The sequence below is a fragment of the Dasypus novemcinctus genome, chromosome 6 (assembly GCF_030445035.2).
Source record: "Dasypus novemcinctus isolate mDasNov1 chromosome 6, mDasNov1.1.hap2, whole genome shotgun sequence".
Taxonomy (NCBI): Eukaryota; Metazoa; Chordata; class Mammalia; order Cingulata; family Dasypodidae; genus Dasypus; species Dasypus novemcinctus.
In genome coordinates, this window is record NC_080678.1 from 103177813 (window position 1) to 103195946 (window position 18134).

An 18134-nucleotide genomic window follows, 5' to 3' on the forward strand; every position below is an offset into this window, starting at 1 on the left:
AGAAACTTGCTCCTGCCTTTATTTTCACAGAGACCAAGCACATGGAAACAACCAGGCTCCATCTAAATGCTCCGTGCCCTCCTGCCAAGGGTGGTGGCGGGCTCCCAAAGGCTGGCAAGGGAAGAGCTGTCTCCTCTCACCGAGGTGGGCTGAGCCAGGAGGAATTTCCCAGGAGGTGCTGGAGCCCATCACCCATTCTGCCCCAAGCCCACCGCCAGCATCCGGGACCTTGCCAGGGCTGGGTGAGGCCAGAGCGAGCCTCGGCATCACGTGGAGGGCTCCGAGAGCAGCCCCGGCCAGGCCCCACCCTGAGTTTCCGACCCAGCAGGTGTGGGGTGAAGCTGAATGGCTGGTTTCCTCACGAGTGCCTGCACGGTCCAGGGGCCACACTCTGTGAGCCACCGGCTCAGGCACAGTGGGAAGAGAGGCACATCTGTGCAACGGGCCTTCTGGGGAAGGAGACCCCAGAGGACACAGCCATCTTCTTCCTAGGGACCGTCTGTGCTGGGGAAGAGAGTCTATGTCCGTGCTAAGACAGTCGCCACTAGCCACAGGCGGCTACTGAACACTGGAAATGTGGCTGGGAGATGTGACTTCATTTTAATCAATTTAAATTTGAATAGCCACGTCTTTCAGCTCTGAACAGGATGCTGGAGCTGCTGCCGCAGACACCCTGCCATCAGCGTGACGCTCCCACGAAGGAGAGGGCAGAGCCAAGAGGGCCACGTGCCGCAGCGGGCCCACCTTGGGGCTGCACCTCTCTCGTTTAGGACGTGCGTGTGTCCCTGTTGCAGCCATGGGCCTCCTGGCCAATACAGCCGAGAGCACCTTTAAGGCAGCCTGTGGAGAGACGTTGCTGCACACCCAGAGGACAAGGGCAACGGGAAAGAGAAGAGCGAGGAAACCAAAACGTGGCTCCCTGGGAACCTAGGAGCGTTTGTTCCGGCTGGAAGGGGTGACGAGTGCTTTCTGCGTTAAAGGCCTGGGCACAGGCGGGGAAGCTGCCCCTGCTCCAGAGGGTCCTGCCTGCCTGTGGCCGGTGGCATCGCTGACCCCTCCACCCCAGGCGCGGAGCCAGCATCACACGGGATAACACCGGCCAGCGGACTGCCCACACGAGGCCTCTCCCAGGGCATGCAAAGGGCCAGCCACACAGAAAACATCTTCCCACTCATGCCTCAAATTCCCCCATTAGTAATAATTGCTACGGGTTAAGCAATTCCTCTGTCTGGAAGCCTTTTTTAAATTTCAAAGGCTCCTAGGAAAGGTAATACTTTAAACCTTAAATGTCGAGGGGAATGAATTTGTCAGATCATTGTTACTCGTTCCCAAGGGAGAAATGAGGCACCATAAATTCACAGGTTTTTTTGTTTATTATTATTATTATTGAAAAAATGAAAATGCTCTAATGATGATTGAAGTGATGAGTGCACAACTATGTGATTATACTAAATACTGCAGATGGTACACTTTGGATAAACTCTATGCTTTATTAATATATATCAATAGAATTGATTAGGTTACAAAAAAAAAAAAACCACAGGGAGCCGAGCAGAGGTGAGGCAAGAGGGTTTACCCAGTTCAATTTTCTAGAAGCCCCCACCTTACCCTCTGTTGACCCTGATGCCCCACCCCCATGCCCTTCCTCAAGGGGCAGTCCCATGTTCAAAATGCCAACCACCCCACATTCACTCGATGAGTCTAAAGACATCCAAAGCAGGCAGAACAACAAAAATGAGCATGCCACGGCCGAGAACAGGCCCCTGGCTGCTCAACAGGATGAGAGCACCCTGTTGGTCCTCTCTTCCCCTCACCACAATGGCCCCACTTACTGTAATCACTAATTAACCATCTCCCCCATGCACCCCAAGATCTATGTGTGCAATGAGGGACCAGTCCTTCCCATTCTCCACCAAACTCCAGAGCCTACTCTGGCTCATGGGAGGTCTTCAGTAAATAGGGGTCAGATTCACCTATGAAAGCTCTGCCTGTGGCTAATTCTGGAATCTCAGGCATGAGGCTTCCCTGCCCTGGATGTCAACTTCCGCCTCTGTCGATATAAGGAGGAAAGAAATAATTGGACCATGACCTCTGCAAGCCCTTCTGGCTCCACAACTCCAGCACTCACCACTGAGGCGGCACCCAGCAGACTGGAGCCACAGAACCCACGCTGGGGGTGCTAGAGGATGTCACCCAGGAACCCTATTGCAGAGGTGGTGTGAAAGACAAGAAAAGAGACACCGCCTTCCTGCCCATGTGTCGGTAGTGATGCGAGAGCACGGCCGACCTCACCTTAGGGGTCTCTGAAACCCAGGATCAGAAAGACACATCCAGTTCAGCATGGATGGCTGTCCCTGGCCCCAAGGTCACACGCTGTCCAGGGGGCTGCTACTGCTTACAGTGGAGTCTCAAAAGGCAAACAGTCTCACGGATACTGGTTGCTGAGGGAAACAGGCTCCCTGAGAGGGTCAACATCCTGAAGGGTGCGGCGGCTTGCTCGGTCGGTAGAGGTGGGGTCTGGCTGCAGACGAGGGGTCGGTCCGGTTCTGGATGAGGGGTCAGTCCCGCTTGGGACGAGGGGTCGGTCCCACCTGGGACGAGGGGTCGGTCCGGCAGCAGACGAGGGATCGGTCTCACAAGGGGTTGCACGGTTCGGCTGACGGGGTCGCCCGGCGAAGCCGGCGACGAAGGGGTCGCCCGGCGAAGCCGGCAACAAAGGGGTCGCCCGGAGAAGCAGGCGACGAAGGGGTCGCCCGGAGAAGCAGGCGACGAACTGAGGACAAGGGAGGCCAGGCCCTTGTCGGGGGCTCTCAGGACTGGAGGGCGCACGGCAGAAGAACCACCGTGGAGACAAGGTAAACACGCAAGTCCAACTTTATTGAGGGAGAGGCAACAGTTTTATAGGGGCTGGGGAAGGCTGATTGGTCGAAGCCACGCCCTGTTCTGATTGGTCGCCAGCGAAAGGTCAGTGGGCGGTACTGGACGGGGGAGGGGTGGTGGTTAGGGATTGGTTGTCGCTGTTGCTGGGGGAAGGGGCAGGGTTTAGGGATTGGTGGCTGCTGTTGCTGGGGTGGAGGGCAGACTGGATTTTTCTGCCCAGGCCTGGCTGTTGCTGCTGTCGGGGGAGGGGAAAAGGGCGGGCTGGATTTTTCCACCCACGCCTGGCTGTTACTGCTGTCGGGGGAGGGGAAAAGGGCAGACTGGAAGGGCAGGGAGAAAGAAGAAGAAGGGTGCCGCCCTACAGGCATCGTGTGGCGCCATCCGGGAGGAGGGGCAGCCGCGGAAGCATGGCTGCCGAGAAGGGGAAACCCGAGGGCACTCTGCGCCCATGCCGAGCTCCCTTCAGGGGTGGCGGTGAGTCCGACCAGCCACCCTATTATGGGGGCAGTGGCTTGGCCTGCCGCGGCTGCTCCCCCGCCAGGCCAGCAAACCACACTTCAGCCCGAGGGGTGACCACATTTCCCCCTTCTTTTCAAATAAGGACCAGGATGGCAGCAGCAACAAGTAGCTGAGGCCCAAGAGGCAGTAAGCAATGAGAGAAGCGGGGCTGAAGAGGGAGGTGAGTATGACGGGGATATAAATGTACAATTTAGGGGGTGGTATCTTGCCGTTGCAAGCAAGGGTGGCCAATGTCCAATTCTTGTTGATCTCGGCGGCTATAAGATCCATCTGTTGTTAAAAGTCCAGGATGACAGTGCGTTACAGGGAGTTGATCTCTTCTTGGCGGCGAAGAGCGGTAGAGGCAGACTGTGTGATGGTCTGGAGGATCGCAGCGGTGAGGACAAGTCGCGTCAGGGCACCAGCGACGGTGGTGGCGGCAGCGTCGGGAGTGGTGGAGACGTAGGCGAGGACAACAAGAAGGCCAAAGTCTTCACGGGCGCGAGAGAGGCCGATGTTAATGGGGCGGGCCGACATGGGGCGGCCCAATCTGCAATGCAGTAGGGGTTCAAGCGAAAAAAGGAGGGGGGCGGGGGACGAGAAAGGATGCTTTGGATGGCTGAGAAGAGGAGTGAGGTCGAGACAGGAGGAAGCTCCGCAGAAGTATGGGGAGGCAAAAGCAGAAACGTTATTAGATGTTAGAAAGCAGGCCGCAGGCCGGGGAAAGTGGGTTGCGGGCCGTTTAGCGGGGCTGGAGCTGCTTGAGAGCGATGGCGGCATGGGGGGCCATGGTTACAGAAGACTTGGGGCTGTTTCAGAGAGATCTTACACCGGTGAGTGTCTAGGAGACCAGCGAGGGCCCGAACTTGTGGGGCTTGCTTAGCAGATAGGATGTTACCCATTGCTAATGGCCTTTTGGAGCCGATAAGAAAAGGGGCCCTTACCTTGAGAGTGTGGCAATGGGAGCCGAGGTGCGCGGTGAGACGAGGGGTCGGAGCCGGTGGGGCTCCGACGGTGGTCGCAGGCCAAGAGAAGGCCCCGACGAGGGGAGGGCGGGACGACGAGCAGTGGAGCAAGGCAAAGGGGAGCAAGCGTGGAGGGGAGGAGGCAGAGGTGAAGGCAGGGGTGGAGGTGCTCAGGCACGCGCTCCTGAGAGTTTTATTGGCGCCTCTTAATCATAGCGGGTCGGTATAAGCCCCCAACATGGAAGGAGAAAGCCATCCAGCGATTCTCCCAGACCGCCGTGGATCATATGAGGTCACCAAGGTTCAGGAGCAGCAATGCAGAGCGAAAAGATAGGGGTGAGAAGAGAGGAGGGCGTAGAGCTGTGGTAGGGTTACTTCAGACGTGCAAGCGCGTGCTCCCGAGAAATCTAAGGCTCCTCTTAATCATAGCGGGTCGGTATAAGCCCCCGACATGGAAGGAGAAAGCCATCCAGCGATTCTCTCAGACCGCCGTGGATCATATGAGGTAGCCAAGGCTCAGGTAGCAGCAATGTTGCACGAGAGAAGTCCCAAGGTGAGAAGAGAGGAGGGGGTAGGGCTGTGGTAGGATTACTTCAGACGTGCAAGCGCACGCTCCCGAGAAATCCAAGGCTCCTCTTAATCATAGCGGGTCGGTATAAGCCCCCGACATGGAAGGAGAAAGCCATCCAGCGATTCTCCCAGACCGCCGTGGATCATATGAGGTAGCCAAGGCTCAGGTAGCAGCAATGTTGCACGAGAGAAGTCCCAAGGTGAGAAGAGAGGAGGGGGGGGCCGCCAGGTTATGGAGTGAGGCTGTGGTGGAGTTGCCTTGCCCCACGTTGTGCTGTGGTGGGGTTGCTTTGCCCCACGTTGGGCGCCAACTGCGGCGGCTTGCTCGGTCGGTAGAGGTGGGGTCTGGCTGCGGACGAGGGGTCGGTCCAGCTCTGGACGAGGGGTCGGTCCCGCTTGGGACGAGGGGTCGGTCCCACTTGGGACGAGGGGTCGGTCCGGCAGCAGACGAGGGATCGGTCTCACAAGGGGTTGCGCGGTTCGGCTGACGGGGTCGCCCGGCGAAGCCGGCGACGAAGGGGTCGCCCGGAGAAGCAGGCGACGAAGGGGTCGCCCGGAGAAGCAGGCGACGAAAGGGTCGCCCGGAGAAGCAGGCGATGAACTGGGGACAAGGGAGGCCAGGCTCTTGTCGGGGGCTCTCAAGACTGGAGGGCGCACGGCAGAAGAACCACCGCGGAGACATGGTAAACACGCAAGTCCAACTTTATTGAGGGAGAGGCAACAGTTTTATAGGGGCTGGGGAAGGCTGATTGGTCGAAGCCATGCCCTGTTCTGATTGGTCGCCGGCTAAAAGTCAGTGGGCGGTACTAGATGGGGGAGGGGTGGTAGTTAGGGATTAGTTGTCGCTGTTGCTGGGGGAAGTGGCAGGGTTTAGGGATTAGTGGCTGCTGTTGCTGGGGTGGAGGGCAGACTGGATTTTTCCGCCCAGGCCTGGCTGTTGCTGCTGTCGGGGGAGGGGAAAAGGGCGGGCTAGATTTTTCCACCCACGCCTGGCTGTTGCTGCTGTCGAGGGAGGGGAAAAAGGCAGACTAGAATTTTCCGCCCTGCGCCTGCGCAGGGAGAAAGAAGAAGAAAAGTGCCGCCCCACAGGCATCGTGTGGCGCCATCCGGGAAGAGGGGCGGCTGCGGAAGCATGGCTGCCGAGAAGGGGAGACCCGAGGGCACTCTGCGCCCATGCCGAGCTCCCTTCAGGGGTGGCGGTGAGTCCGACCAGCCACCCTATTATGGGGGCAGCGGCTTGGCCTGCCGCAGCTGCTCCCCCGCCAGGCCAGCAAATCACACTTCAGCCCGAGGAGTGACCACAGAAGGGGTGGGGGGGGTAATGGCAACACACGTGCCTCCCCCTGCACCCCCTTCCTTTCTAACACCTGAACCAGAGTCCTGCCCTTCTCCATGATATGGCAGGGACAGATGCAGGGCATTAAATATCCTGCCATAACCACTGGGAGGACTGGGAGTGTGTGAACTGCAATGTACACTGAAGTCCATGCAGTGTAGCAGGGCTCCAAAATGTAATCAAGTGCAGAGAAGGTGCCGTGCTGATGGGAGAGGTTCTGATGTGGGAGGAGTGGGGGGGGTAATATGGGAACCTCTTACATTTTTTAATTTAACATTTGTGTGATCTATGTATCTTTAAAAAAGAAAAGATTAAAAAAAAAAGAGGACTAAGTGCTGATAGGAGGAAGAGAATGGAAATGATGGGAGAGGATAGTCCTGAGGGATGTGACAAGTGAGGGCCAGAATCCAGCCCAGGAGCCGGGGGCTCTAGCCCACACCCAGACCCCACCCGCCTGGCCACCTCCCGGCGGGGTACTCACCCACACTGCTGAGGGAGCTGCTGCTCTCCGAGTCCGAAGGCATGATGGACAGGATGCTGTAGGTGGAGCCTGAGGGCAGAAGGAAGACAGATGGTTACCAGCCCCGGAGGAGCTGCTCGCCTCACCCAGACAGAACTGCCAGACCAACTGGGCCTCAGTCAACACCAGGCCATGACGACCAACGCCAGGACTAGAACTCAGGAACCAAGAGCCAGGCAGGGGGAAGCGGGTGTGGCTCAAGAGGCTGGGTGCCCGCCTACCACATGGGAAGTCCCGGGTTCGGTTCCCAGTGCCTCCTAAAGAAGACACAGAGCAGACAACAAGTGCAAATGATGGGGTTGGGGGGTGGGGAGAAATATATAAGTAAAATAAATCTTAAAAGAAAATAAAAATAAAGAGCCGGGCAGAGAAGGGGCAGTCCACCTAGCCCTCCACTGCACCTCTCTGCAACATTCTGGCTCAGGGGAGCAGCTCAAGGGGCAGAGTGGCAACTGGGAGTCACTGCACTGGCTTCCTGCTGGGACATCTGGGGAAAGGCTTAGCCAGGGTACAACAGGCCCCAGGGATTTCCTGCAGATTGTTATCAACGTGATTCTGGCAGAGGCAGCAGGGCATCAATTAAGCATCAACCGAACTATTTGTTCTGCTATGTCCTAGCTGTCCTTAATAATTTAGTCAGTGTCTTCTTCCTGATTAAACATTACTCATAAACTTATGAGCAATTACACCATCACCAAAGCCAGGGAGTAACACAGGCTTTCCTTTTTCCTTTTTTTAAGTCTTGGTTGACAATGTTAACTCCTGATCTTTGGACACAATTAATTTGAATTCAGATATTTTCAAAGCCAAGATGTTGTCCTCCTGGCATCTGGGGGAAAAACAAACCTTGGATCTGGAATCCCCATTTCTGAACCCACAACTCAAGTCTACCTAAAGAAGCTAAGTCAGGCCCAGCAAGTCACTTCAGTTTTCTGGGACTCTAATTATTAATGATTTTAGAAACAAATGGTGTGCTTTGCTTATCAAGACTACAAATGTGGGAAGCAGATTTCGCTCAACTGATAGAGCGTCCGCCTACCATATGGGAGGTCCAGGGTTCAAACCCAGGGCCTCCTGACCTGTGTGGTGAGCTGGCCCATGCACAGTGCTGATGTGCACAAGGAGTGCCATGCCATAGGGGAGCCCCACACACAAGGAGTGCACCCTGCAAGGAGAGCCACCCCACATGAGAAAAGCGCAGCCTGCCCAGAACTGGTGCCACGCACACGGAGAGCTGATGCAACAAGATGACACAACAAAAGAGACACAGAAGAACACACAGTGAATGGACACAGAGAGCAGATTGGGGGGGGAGGGGGAGAGAAATAAATAAAAATACATCTTAAAAAAAAAAGACTGCCAGTGACAGAAAATTAAGAGGGAGGGAAAATCAACTCCAATTCTTAACTGGGAGTTGGGGGTGGAGCACAACATGCAGAGATTATGGATCAAATAAAATAGGCTGATGAGAGGAATGCAGTGTTTTATACTTGGAATCAAAAGAACTATGCAGTGAAGAGTTGTGCACCATGGCACTGGGAGGGCAAGCCAGAGGTGGCTTTTTGCAGTGGAGTCTTTGAACAAGCCTTAGGGTATTGGTAACAAAAAGCTGCCAAGAAGGAATAAATTCTTGGGCTCAGGAACAGAAACGTGGAGGCCAGATTTAAGGGGTTCTCTTCCACCTCCACTCTGGACTAGCCACCCTACACCTGGACATCCTCAGAAGGGGAGGAAGATGCTGAGGAGATGGGGCAGAAATAGCCAGGGGGACTCAAAGACTTGTACAGGGGGGCAGGAGACCCCAAGGGGGGAATGGAAAGACCACACGTGTAAGCCGAGTGGGAGGGGCACCTGAACATAAAGGTGTGCAGGTGAGCGGGCACGTGTGCCCATCAGAAAAAGAGACGAAAGGGGAGGGAAAAAGAGAAAGCAAGGAAAAAGAAGGATTTGGGCAATGGGGAGAACAAGGACAGTGGCCAGGAATGACGGGCAGCCTCTTTAGCACACTTTCTGGGTTTAAGCTCTGAAGAACCTGAGGGTGTTTAGACTGGGTGGAAGGGAACAGGGAGGTGTTCTAATCCAAACAGGACTGTCTGAAGGGATTAAATGCATCCTATATGGCCTTCAGCAACAGAACTGGGAACAGAGGTTGATGCTGGAGGAAGCTGCAGCTCTCCACAAGCTGGGACACGCACCGACACGCTTCCTGCTCCAGGGGCCTCCAGTTTCTTGGGGTGAAATCCCCTCAGGCACCCATGTTCGCAGCAGGCCCGGCGCTCACTGGGCTTGTGCTTATCACCCAGGATGTGTCCAGCTCCAAAGGGAGATGGACCCAGAAAACCCTGATCCATCCCGAACTTCTACGATCTCACTGAAAACTGAATGAGGGGAGCCGACGTGGCTCGAGCAGCCGAGCACCTGCTTCCCACATGGGAGGTCCCGGGTTTGCTTCCAGTGCCTCCTAAAAACAGCAAGCAAACAAAGAACCAACTCAGGGGATGGGATGTGGCTCGGTGGCTGAGCACCCTCTTCCCACAGACGAGGTCCTGGGTTCAGTCCCTAGCCCCAGGACCTCAAAAAACAAAACAAAACCGTATTCAAGGCTCAGCCTCCCACATTTAAAGTCAACCCACCCGCTACAGCTTTCCTGTCCATTCACACCTCCACATTTTGGTCTCAGCAAAACAATGCGCAACATGATGTTTTCCAAAGTCTCTCTCTTCCCATTCCATAAATATTAATTGTTGCTTACAGATCTGTGAAACCAAGTCAAATTTCATGTTAGGCAAATCCACTGGTATCTTTCAAGATCAAGAACCCAATGCAAGGTCTATCTCCTAAACTCAATCGCCATTTTTAAATTTTTATTTCTTAAGCAGTACTGGGGATTGAACCTTGGAACTCCTGCATGGGAAGCAGGCACTCAACCACTGAGCCACATCTGCTCCCCAGTTTTTTCTTTTAATGGGAGTAAGGGAGGCTAGCTGGGTGGCTTTTTTTTTTTTTTTTTTTTCGGTAAAACGCCTCCTAAGAAAAGCCGGCACAGATGGGCGCAAACATTCTGCTCGGAGGCCTCTGCTATGCCCAATCCTCCTTGTGACGCTGCGGCCTGCTCTCCACTCATTTTCAAGGTTGGCATCAACAGCGCCCCACCTTCCACTAAGGTGCCCTCCTGTTCACCCCCCCATGGTGCATTCCACTGTTAATTAACATGGCAGATGCCGCCTCCCTTGGCGGGGGGAGTCCCCCGGCCAACCCCGACATGTTCTGTCCCTCTGCCCGGTCCCCCAGTCCTGACCCGGGGAAGGGTGACATCTCTCTGCATCTCTGGGCATCACCTCCCCCCCCAAGTCAGCTGGCAGGGCTCCTAGGAGCCGGGGGCGGGGGGCAGGAGCGATTGTAATTGGAAAGAGCCCAGATTTTACAATGTTCTCAGCGCCTCGGACGTCATGAGGGTGGGGGGAGCCCGAAGACGCTGTTGTCTTGGTCACACCTTGTCTCTGCCCCTATTGTTGTCTTAAAAGCCTGTGTGGTCAGGGCTGTCGGGAACAGGCAAAGACAGACCCTCCTGGAGTCACGCCGCGTCCTTCCAGGCTGGTGTCCTGGGAATTTCACAATCAAATCCGGAGGCCGATGCGAGTCCCGTCCACTCCCACGCTTCCCTGCCCAGTGGCCCTCAGGGTCCGCCACTGCCCAGTCCAGTCTCCACCCCAACCCACCCTATAACCTGAGGCAGCTCCAGACGTGGGCCGCAGGGAGAAACGGGAGATGATGAGCACTCCCCAGCGCACGGAGAGGCCCGGGCTAACCAGGAAGCAGAAGCAGCCCCCTCCCGTCCCCCACCCCCCCACAGAGCCCGGACGGGTTCAGGAGGCTCAGAGGCTCCTGCAGCGCCCCAAGCCCAAGCCTGTGCAGAAGTCCCCAGGGGACCCAGAGAAATCAGTAGGATGAGAGGGATCTGGAAGCATTTCCAGAAAAGAAAAGGCTGAGGCCACGCTTCAGTGGGTCAGAGTGATAGATCTGCAAGTTTGCCATCAGAGGACTTATCCCGGGACCTCGTCAAAGGACAGTTTCCCACTCCAATGGGGGTGGGGCCTGAGGGTCTGCACTTCTAACAGGCTCCCAGGAGATGTGGTCTGGACAGGGGCCCTCGCACTTGCAGGAGATGGGCAGATGGGGTGCCAGTGCGAGTGGTGGCAGAGCCCTGGGGGGGAGGCCGACTGGGTCTGGGGACCCCCAGGACTACAGGCCTGGCCCCTGGGCAGTGTCTGCATCCTTCCCAAGGCCCGGCCTGGCCTCTGCGAATTCTGTTTACTCTGTGACTCAGGCCCTCAGGTCACAGGGACCACTTCAAAAGCACTTCCAGTAAAATCATCCGAGCGAAAAAAGAGAACACCCCAGCCCTAGGGCCCGAGCCTGCAGGGCCCAAGAGAGTTGGGGGTGCCCTCTATGCAACCCTTCATTCACCTGCAGCTTGCAAAGGTGGGGGGTGACGGACGACACACCACGACGACCACGACACACTCTTCTTCCACCCGGCAATGAAGCCCTTCACCCGGGACTCGTCCGCCTCAGCCTTGAACACCAGGCGGAGCTCTTCCCGTTCTGCCTTCCCAGCCTTCCAAGGAAAGGCTCACTGGCCGCGGGACCCCGCCCACTCCGTCCCCCTCCCCAGCACCTCGGGACAGGGGAAGCGGTGCTCCCGGGGGCTCTGGGCTCCCTGAAGGCAGAGCAGGGGGTGCTGCCCGTGCACTCCCAGGCTCCCCCTTTGCCCACCTCCAGATCACACCCTGAGGGACCCACCACCCCACACTCATGGGTGTCGGTCAGGATCCCGACACACGCCCTGAGCCCTGAGAGGCACCGGGCTAGGTTTCAGTAGAAGACAAGCCCGGGGCCCAGAAGCCTTGGGGGCTACTCGCCTGCTGTGAGACTCTACAGAAATCCCTGCCCCTCTCTGGGTCCGTAAACCGAGGCAGCACACTGCCGTGATGAGAACATGGATGCCAGAGCCAGCCTGCCTGAGGTCACCTCTCAACTCTGCCATTTACCAGCTGTGTGCCCTTAGGTAAAGTGACTTAGCCTCTCTGTGCCCACCATTTGCTTATCTGTAAAATGGGATCATAGCAGGACTTACCTCATGGAGATGTTGTGAGGTCATCTGAGTTAATAAATAAAAGGCGCCTGACACAGCAGCTGGCATGGACAGCAGTCCAAGGGTATGCTCCTGTTTTTATCTTCAAAGGAGACCACTAAGTGCCAGGACTGAGCTGAGCACGTCACATGCACTGTCTCATTTCATTCCCCTAACAATCCTGTGGTTATCATGATCATCATTTTACAAAGGGGGAAACTAAGGGTTAGAAAAATGGAGCCACTTGCTTAATAAGGGTCATGGTACAGCTAATAAGGGGACAACAAGGAAACAAAGCCAGGCAATCTGGCCCCAGTGCCTGTGCTCTTAGCCCCTGTATACAGTACTTCTGCCTGGCTCTAGAAATGCAAATGCAGTCAGGGAGGACTTCCTGGAGGAAGGGGTCTGGAGTGAGTGGTCCCTGGGGGCTGGTGGACTTGGATAAGTACAAGAGAAGCCAGATCAGCTTGAAGCCAGACAAGCAGCAGAACCTGCACCCTGTGCAAGTGAGAAGCCTCCAGGCCCAGGGCCGCCCAGAATAGATGCGCCAGGGGCGGGGGTCCTTGTTGCCTCCCCGCCCTCCTCCCCCCTCTAAGGCATTCTGAGCTGAGCAAGAAATGAGACTGAAAAGGGGAGGGGGGTCAGCCCTCCCTGGAGAATCACTCAACTCAGTGCTGCAGAGATAAGGCGGTGGGAGGGGGAGCTGTCCGCTCATCACCCGGTACAGAGCCCCCTTTCTGCTTCCGAGGTCCCCGAGGTGCTGGGAGGGCGCCTTCAGCTGCTAAGAAGCCTCCCTGCAGGCCTGTGCCCAGGGCCCTGCGGCTCCCCTGGGGGCCTCAGACTCCCGCACTGTAACAGCTCAGTCAAGGCTGCGGGCCCCGAGACCCAGACTTGAAGGCTGCCAGCCCCCAGCATTCCAGGAGAGGTGACCGAGGGATGGGGGACCGAGGGATGGGGGACTGAGGCCCCGCGAGCGGCTGCACTGCACATGCACGTGCCCACCTTGGGTGGGGGGGAAACACTGTTCTCCTGACATGCCCCGAAGAAGTGGGTAACAGAGGACCCTGGCTACCTCTGGGTCAGACAAAGATTCACCCAACCGGGCACCTTTCAAAGTATCAGGTTCATAAGTTAAAGACCTAAAATTGGTTTTCCCCAGCTGAGATGCAGCTGCAGTGTCCTTGACAAAGTTTTAAACAAGAATATTCAGGGAGAAGATGTGGTTCAACCAATTGGGCACCTCCCTCCCACAAGGGAGGTCCCGGGTTCATTTCCTGGTGCCTCCTAAAAAGAACACGAGCACTCAACGAACAGACACAGAGAGCAGACAGCGACGTAGAAACCACTGGAGGTTAGGGGGTGGGTAGAGAAATAAATAAATAAAATAAATCTTTAAAGAAAAAATAATCAAACTGCTGACGTACCCGAGTAATGATGCTCATTTCCCCCTTTTCGAGTCATTGTAAGGACAGCAGTCTGTCTTTCAAGGGTGAATGGGAGTATCCATTTCCCAGGTAACCGGAGAGTTAAAGCTGAGAGCGTGCACAGAAAATCTGCAGGGGGCAGCACGACCAGGAAGCACGCCTGCTGGGCTCCAAGCTCATAGTTTAAACCCTTCTCCCACAACTCTGGGGACCACCTATAAAGTAACAGGCTGAACGAGCAGATTCTGAGAAACTCTCAGCTGTCAATTTTGCCCCCTTACCTGCTCAGAAGGCAAAAATAAGAAAACAGAGGGAAAGCAAAGCATACACAGCCATAAGTAATCATTTGACACTATTAAAATAAAGGCCTTCTCTCACTAACTTTTGTTTCTTTTTTTTTCTGGCATATGAAGAAGGAAAGATGGAAGTCTTGAATTTTGGAAGAAAAAAAATAGCAGTCAGGAAGCTTGCTTTCCCTTGTCAGCTAAGCAAAGGTTCCTGGAGGTTTTTGGAAAGGCCTATGTCTGATGAAAGTCACCTTCCTTGGTTCCTCTCCTTTTTAGAGCCTCGGGATGGAGGCAGGAGAGGGAGAAGGGAACCGGGCAGGGGGGTGAGGGGGGGGGAGGTTTCCAAGACCTTCAACTTGGCCCCAGGGCCTGAGGTGAGAACACCTCTCCATCCTGCCTCTCCATCACTGAACACAAGTCCTGCTTCCTGCTGTCATCTGGCCAGCCACGAGACAGTGTGCCACCCAGGAGGCCCAGCAGGAGGGCCCTCAGCAGGGTCTGGGGAGCTGGGCCACAGCGCACACCCCAGAGGGTGGAGGATGGACTGGGACCAGCTCCAGGAGCCCCCACCACCATGCAAGGATCATCAGGGCACACGGTCATGATCAACGGATGCGGCCCAGCCTGACCTGCACCCCAGAGGTGGGCACAGAGGCACCAGCCACAGCATCTGCAGCAACAGCAGCAGCAAGCTCCCCTCTTCTCTGCCTGCTCCACACAGCGAGTGTCCCCGGCATGAGGACAAAACCGAGAGGGCACAGGGAGCCTGAGCAGCCACTGCCTCTGCCCTGGAATAAACCTCTGAGAGCATGAGAGGACACGCGGGCAGGAAGCAGCTCCTGGAAAGGCACAGCACTGGCTCCCTCCAGCTCCAGCGCCCCAGCAGTGCTCCATGTCCCCTTCTCAGCAAGACACAGAAGAGGCAGCTGCCTCCCTCGCACACTGCACCGCCCCGCGTCCCCCACAGAGCACACCAACCACCTCGGGCACAGGCACAGGCTCCGGGGCCAGATGGCCCAGCTCAAACCCGCCACCTTCCAGCTGTGCAACTGGGGCAAGGTGCTTCAGCGTTCTGGCTGTTTCCTCATCTGTACAAAAGGAAGGAGAGCGGTGGGCTCTGGGGACTCAGTTATGCCGCAACAAGGAGAGACAGGAAGAGCCTTAGATTGGGCACGAGGCAAAAGGGCCATAAAGCCTGCCTCTCCCCGGTAACCTGGCTCTCCTGGCCACCTAGGTATGGCAGGGCACAGCCTCGCCTCTGCGGTGTAGACTGTGAGCTGCTACTAGCTAGTCTTGGCAGATGACCACCAGCCTTCCCTAGAACATGGGGCAGCTTTATGGCTCAAGCTGCTTGAGCCCCTGAGGTGCCTCCTATTACCCCACCCCCAGGACCTGACGGCTCTCCTCCAAATGGGTGTCCCCCCCGCTGCACACCAGCCTCTCAATGTCTGAGTGCAGCCCTGTGCCTCTGCTTTCTTCTCCTTTAGGGAAAGGGGGCCCCCGCACCCCTGCCACCATTCCGCCAGCCGTGGCCAATTCCCAGCCATCCCCCTTCTCCCCTCTTGAGCTCCCAATTCCACCATTCCATCAGAACAAATACGGGTGTCCACCATGAGCTTGGCATCGCACCAGGCCCTGCATCTGCTTTCTCACCCAGTCCTCACAGCCATGTGCACGTGGCCTCAGGCAAGGAGCCGGAGGCACCAGAAGAAGTGCCCGTGCTCTGGACAGGACACTGCCCCCGGGACTCAGATGCCCCCGAGTATTGACCAGATGCTCACTGAACACCATTCCAGGTACTCGGGATGCAGCAAAGAACAAGACGGACAAAGTCTCCGCCCTCATGGAGCTCACGTTGGCGGGAGGCGGGTGGTCAGCAAAGTAAACCAATCAACAAATATAAACTGTATCAGGTGATAATTGCTATGGAGAAAAATGCAGCAGGGTGCCTGCTGTAGGGAGGAGAGGTGGCTGTTTTGTCCAAGGGTCAGGGAAGCCGCTCTAAGAAAGCCACATTTAAGCAGAGACCTTAGGAAAATGCGGAGTAGGAAGCAGATGTGGCTAAAGTGATTGGGTTCCGTCTATCAAACAGAAGGTCCAGGGTTCGAGTCCCAGGTCCTCCCGGTGAAGGTGAGCTCGCCTGAGTGGAGTGCTGGCCCATGTGGGGGGCTGGTGCAGCAAGATGACACAACAAAAAGAGAGACAGAGAAGAGACAGTAAGAGATGCACAGACCAGGGAGCTGAGGTGGCACAAGAGACAGAGCACCTCTCTCTCACTGCAGAAGGTCCCTGGATCGGTTCCCAGTGCCATCTAAAGAGAAGACAAGCAGACACAGAAGAACACACAGCGAATGGACACAGAAAGCAAATGCAAGCACAAAACAATGAAGGGGGGCGGGGTATAGAAATAAATAAATAAATCTTAAGGGGAAAAAAGAAAATGCAGAATGCTGGAGAAATGTCCTTTCAGGCAGAGGGAAAGCAAGTGCAAAGTCTGGGGCAAGACTGTGCTTGATGAGTTCCAGAAACAGCAAGGAGGCCGGTAGATCTGGGTGGAGTGCAGAAGTGAGAGGGGCAGCAGAAGCTGGCTCCTGCAGGGCCTGTCCACCCCAGGGAGGATACTGGGTTTTATCCCAAATGAGATGGGAAACCTTGGGAAGGTCCTGAGTGGAAGACAGACACAGTCTGCCTTACATTACCTTAAGATCACCAGACACTGCGCTGAACACCGTCCACAGGTCGGGCAGGTGGAAACCAGTTAGGGAGCAACTGCAGCATCCAGGAGAGCGACACTGGTGCTCAGACCAGGCTGGCAGGAGTGAGCTGGAGCAAAGTGGCTGGTGGGCAGGGATATTCTGGACGGGGAATAAATGGGGAAACCTGTCAGAGAACAGGCAGGAGGGGCAAAAACAAGGCGCTAGCGTGTGGCCAGGCTGCGTCTGAGATGTCTACAGACTCACGAGCGGAGCCACGAGGGAGGCCCTGGGATGGACCAGTCTGAAGTTCAGGGGAGGGGTGGGTGAGCATCAGAGAAATAAGCTGGGAATTATGTCAGAATACGCTTAGTATATGAAAGTGATTAAAATGGGGAATTTAGGTTGTGTGTATGTTAACAGAGTAAATAAATAAATAAATAAATAAAAGAACTGTATAGCACAAAGAGTGAACCCTAATGTAAACCATGGACTATAATTAACAGTAGCATTGTAATAATATTGATTTACCAGTTGTAACAAAGGTACCACACTCATGCAAAATATTAATGAGAGGGACAGGCATGATTATATGGAAACTTGGAACTTTGTGCATGATTCTTCTGTAAACCTATAACTGCTTTAATTGAAAAAAAAAGAGTGAAAAAAAGAAAGAAAAAGGCAACAAGAGTTGATGGGATCACCTAAGGAGGATAGAGGAGGATAGAGGAGAGGTCCAAGGACCAAAGCCTCAACATTTGAGGGTGGGGGATAAGAGGAACCAACAAAGACGACAGAGGAGGAGTGGACAGTGGCGTAGGAGGAAAGTCACAAGTCCAAGTAAAGACACTGAACACAACAGCATGTACTCTTGATGCTTAGAGTGACCTGCTATGCCCAGGCTGCTTAATAGCGAAGGTGCGAAAGATAAGCCACTCACTCCTGACCCAAACTGTACCTGCACTCCACCTATCTCCTGAATTTGCATAGCAAGGAGACTGGTGGAGGTGAATCAGAGACCTCTTTAGGGAGAGCCTACAAGGTACACTGGGCATCTTACATGTTATGGCTCAAGGCTTGAAGTTACACTCCCAACTCCTAGTAGCTGCTAACACTGAGTACTTATTGCAGAAAAGGCACTATTTATATGGATAATTTCAGTGAATCCTACCAGACACATACTATTATCAGCAAATCTTCTAGATGGTGAAATGTAGGCTCAGGGGGAATAAACAACTTGCCCCATGGCCACAAAGCTAGTAAGTGAGTCCAGATTCAAACATGACCCATCCACTGACCCTATCCTAACTCACCAGTCCCCTGCCCCAGTGGACAGCACAGGACGAGAGCAGCCATCCCCCTGCTCCATGAGGACACTCAGGAGAGCACCTGAGAGCTACCAACTGCTGGATCACTGACAAGGGGGGTGCTGCCAGGAAGTGGCCTGGGGGCCATCTTTCAACTCTGCAGCCAAGGTTATCCTTTCCAACAGTGGGAAGGAAGGAAGAAGCAGGAGAAATGGGTTTCTGACTCCCTGCTGCACATCCTCAGCCACAAGCCTTCTCCTCTGGTCCTGGCTTTGGTCCCCACTGCTTGACCCTGTCACTCATCCCACCATCAACTTCTCCAGGGCCACCCAGGAAAGACCAGTCCAATCTCTGAAACAAGCTAGAGAAATATCTCTGGGTTAGAAGGCAGCAGGCAATGGAATGGGCCAATGGGGTTTCGAGAACCTGTTCATGACACCAGTGCCTGGACTAGAAGGCAAAAGAAGTGCAAGAGGCCTCTGTGGAAGACGGTTTGGTGGTACCTCAAGAAGGTGAATAT

At 55.2% G+C, this 18134-nt stretch overlaps 1 protein-coding gene across 1 annotated transcript in view; it reads right to left on the reverse strand.

Moving 5' to 3' along the window:
• The window catches only part of LOC101422289 (disks large homolog 5-like), an 82964-nt gene extending 66495 nt beyond the window's left edge, over positions 1-16469 (reverse strand). The window contains 2 exon segments of the mRNA XM_058299231.2: positions 6731-6799; positions 16314-16469. Of these exon segments, the coding sequence (XP_058155214.1) occupies positions 6731-6773 (43 nt within the window). The 5' untranslated portion in view covers positions 6774-6799; positions 16314-16469.
• Positions 16470-18134: the final 1665 nt, after the last annotated feature.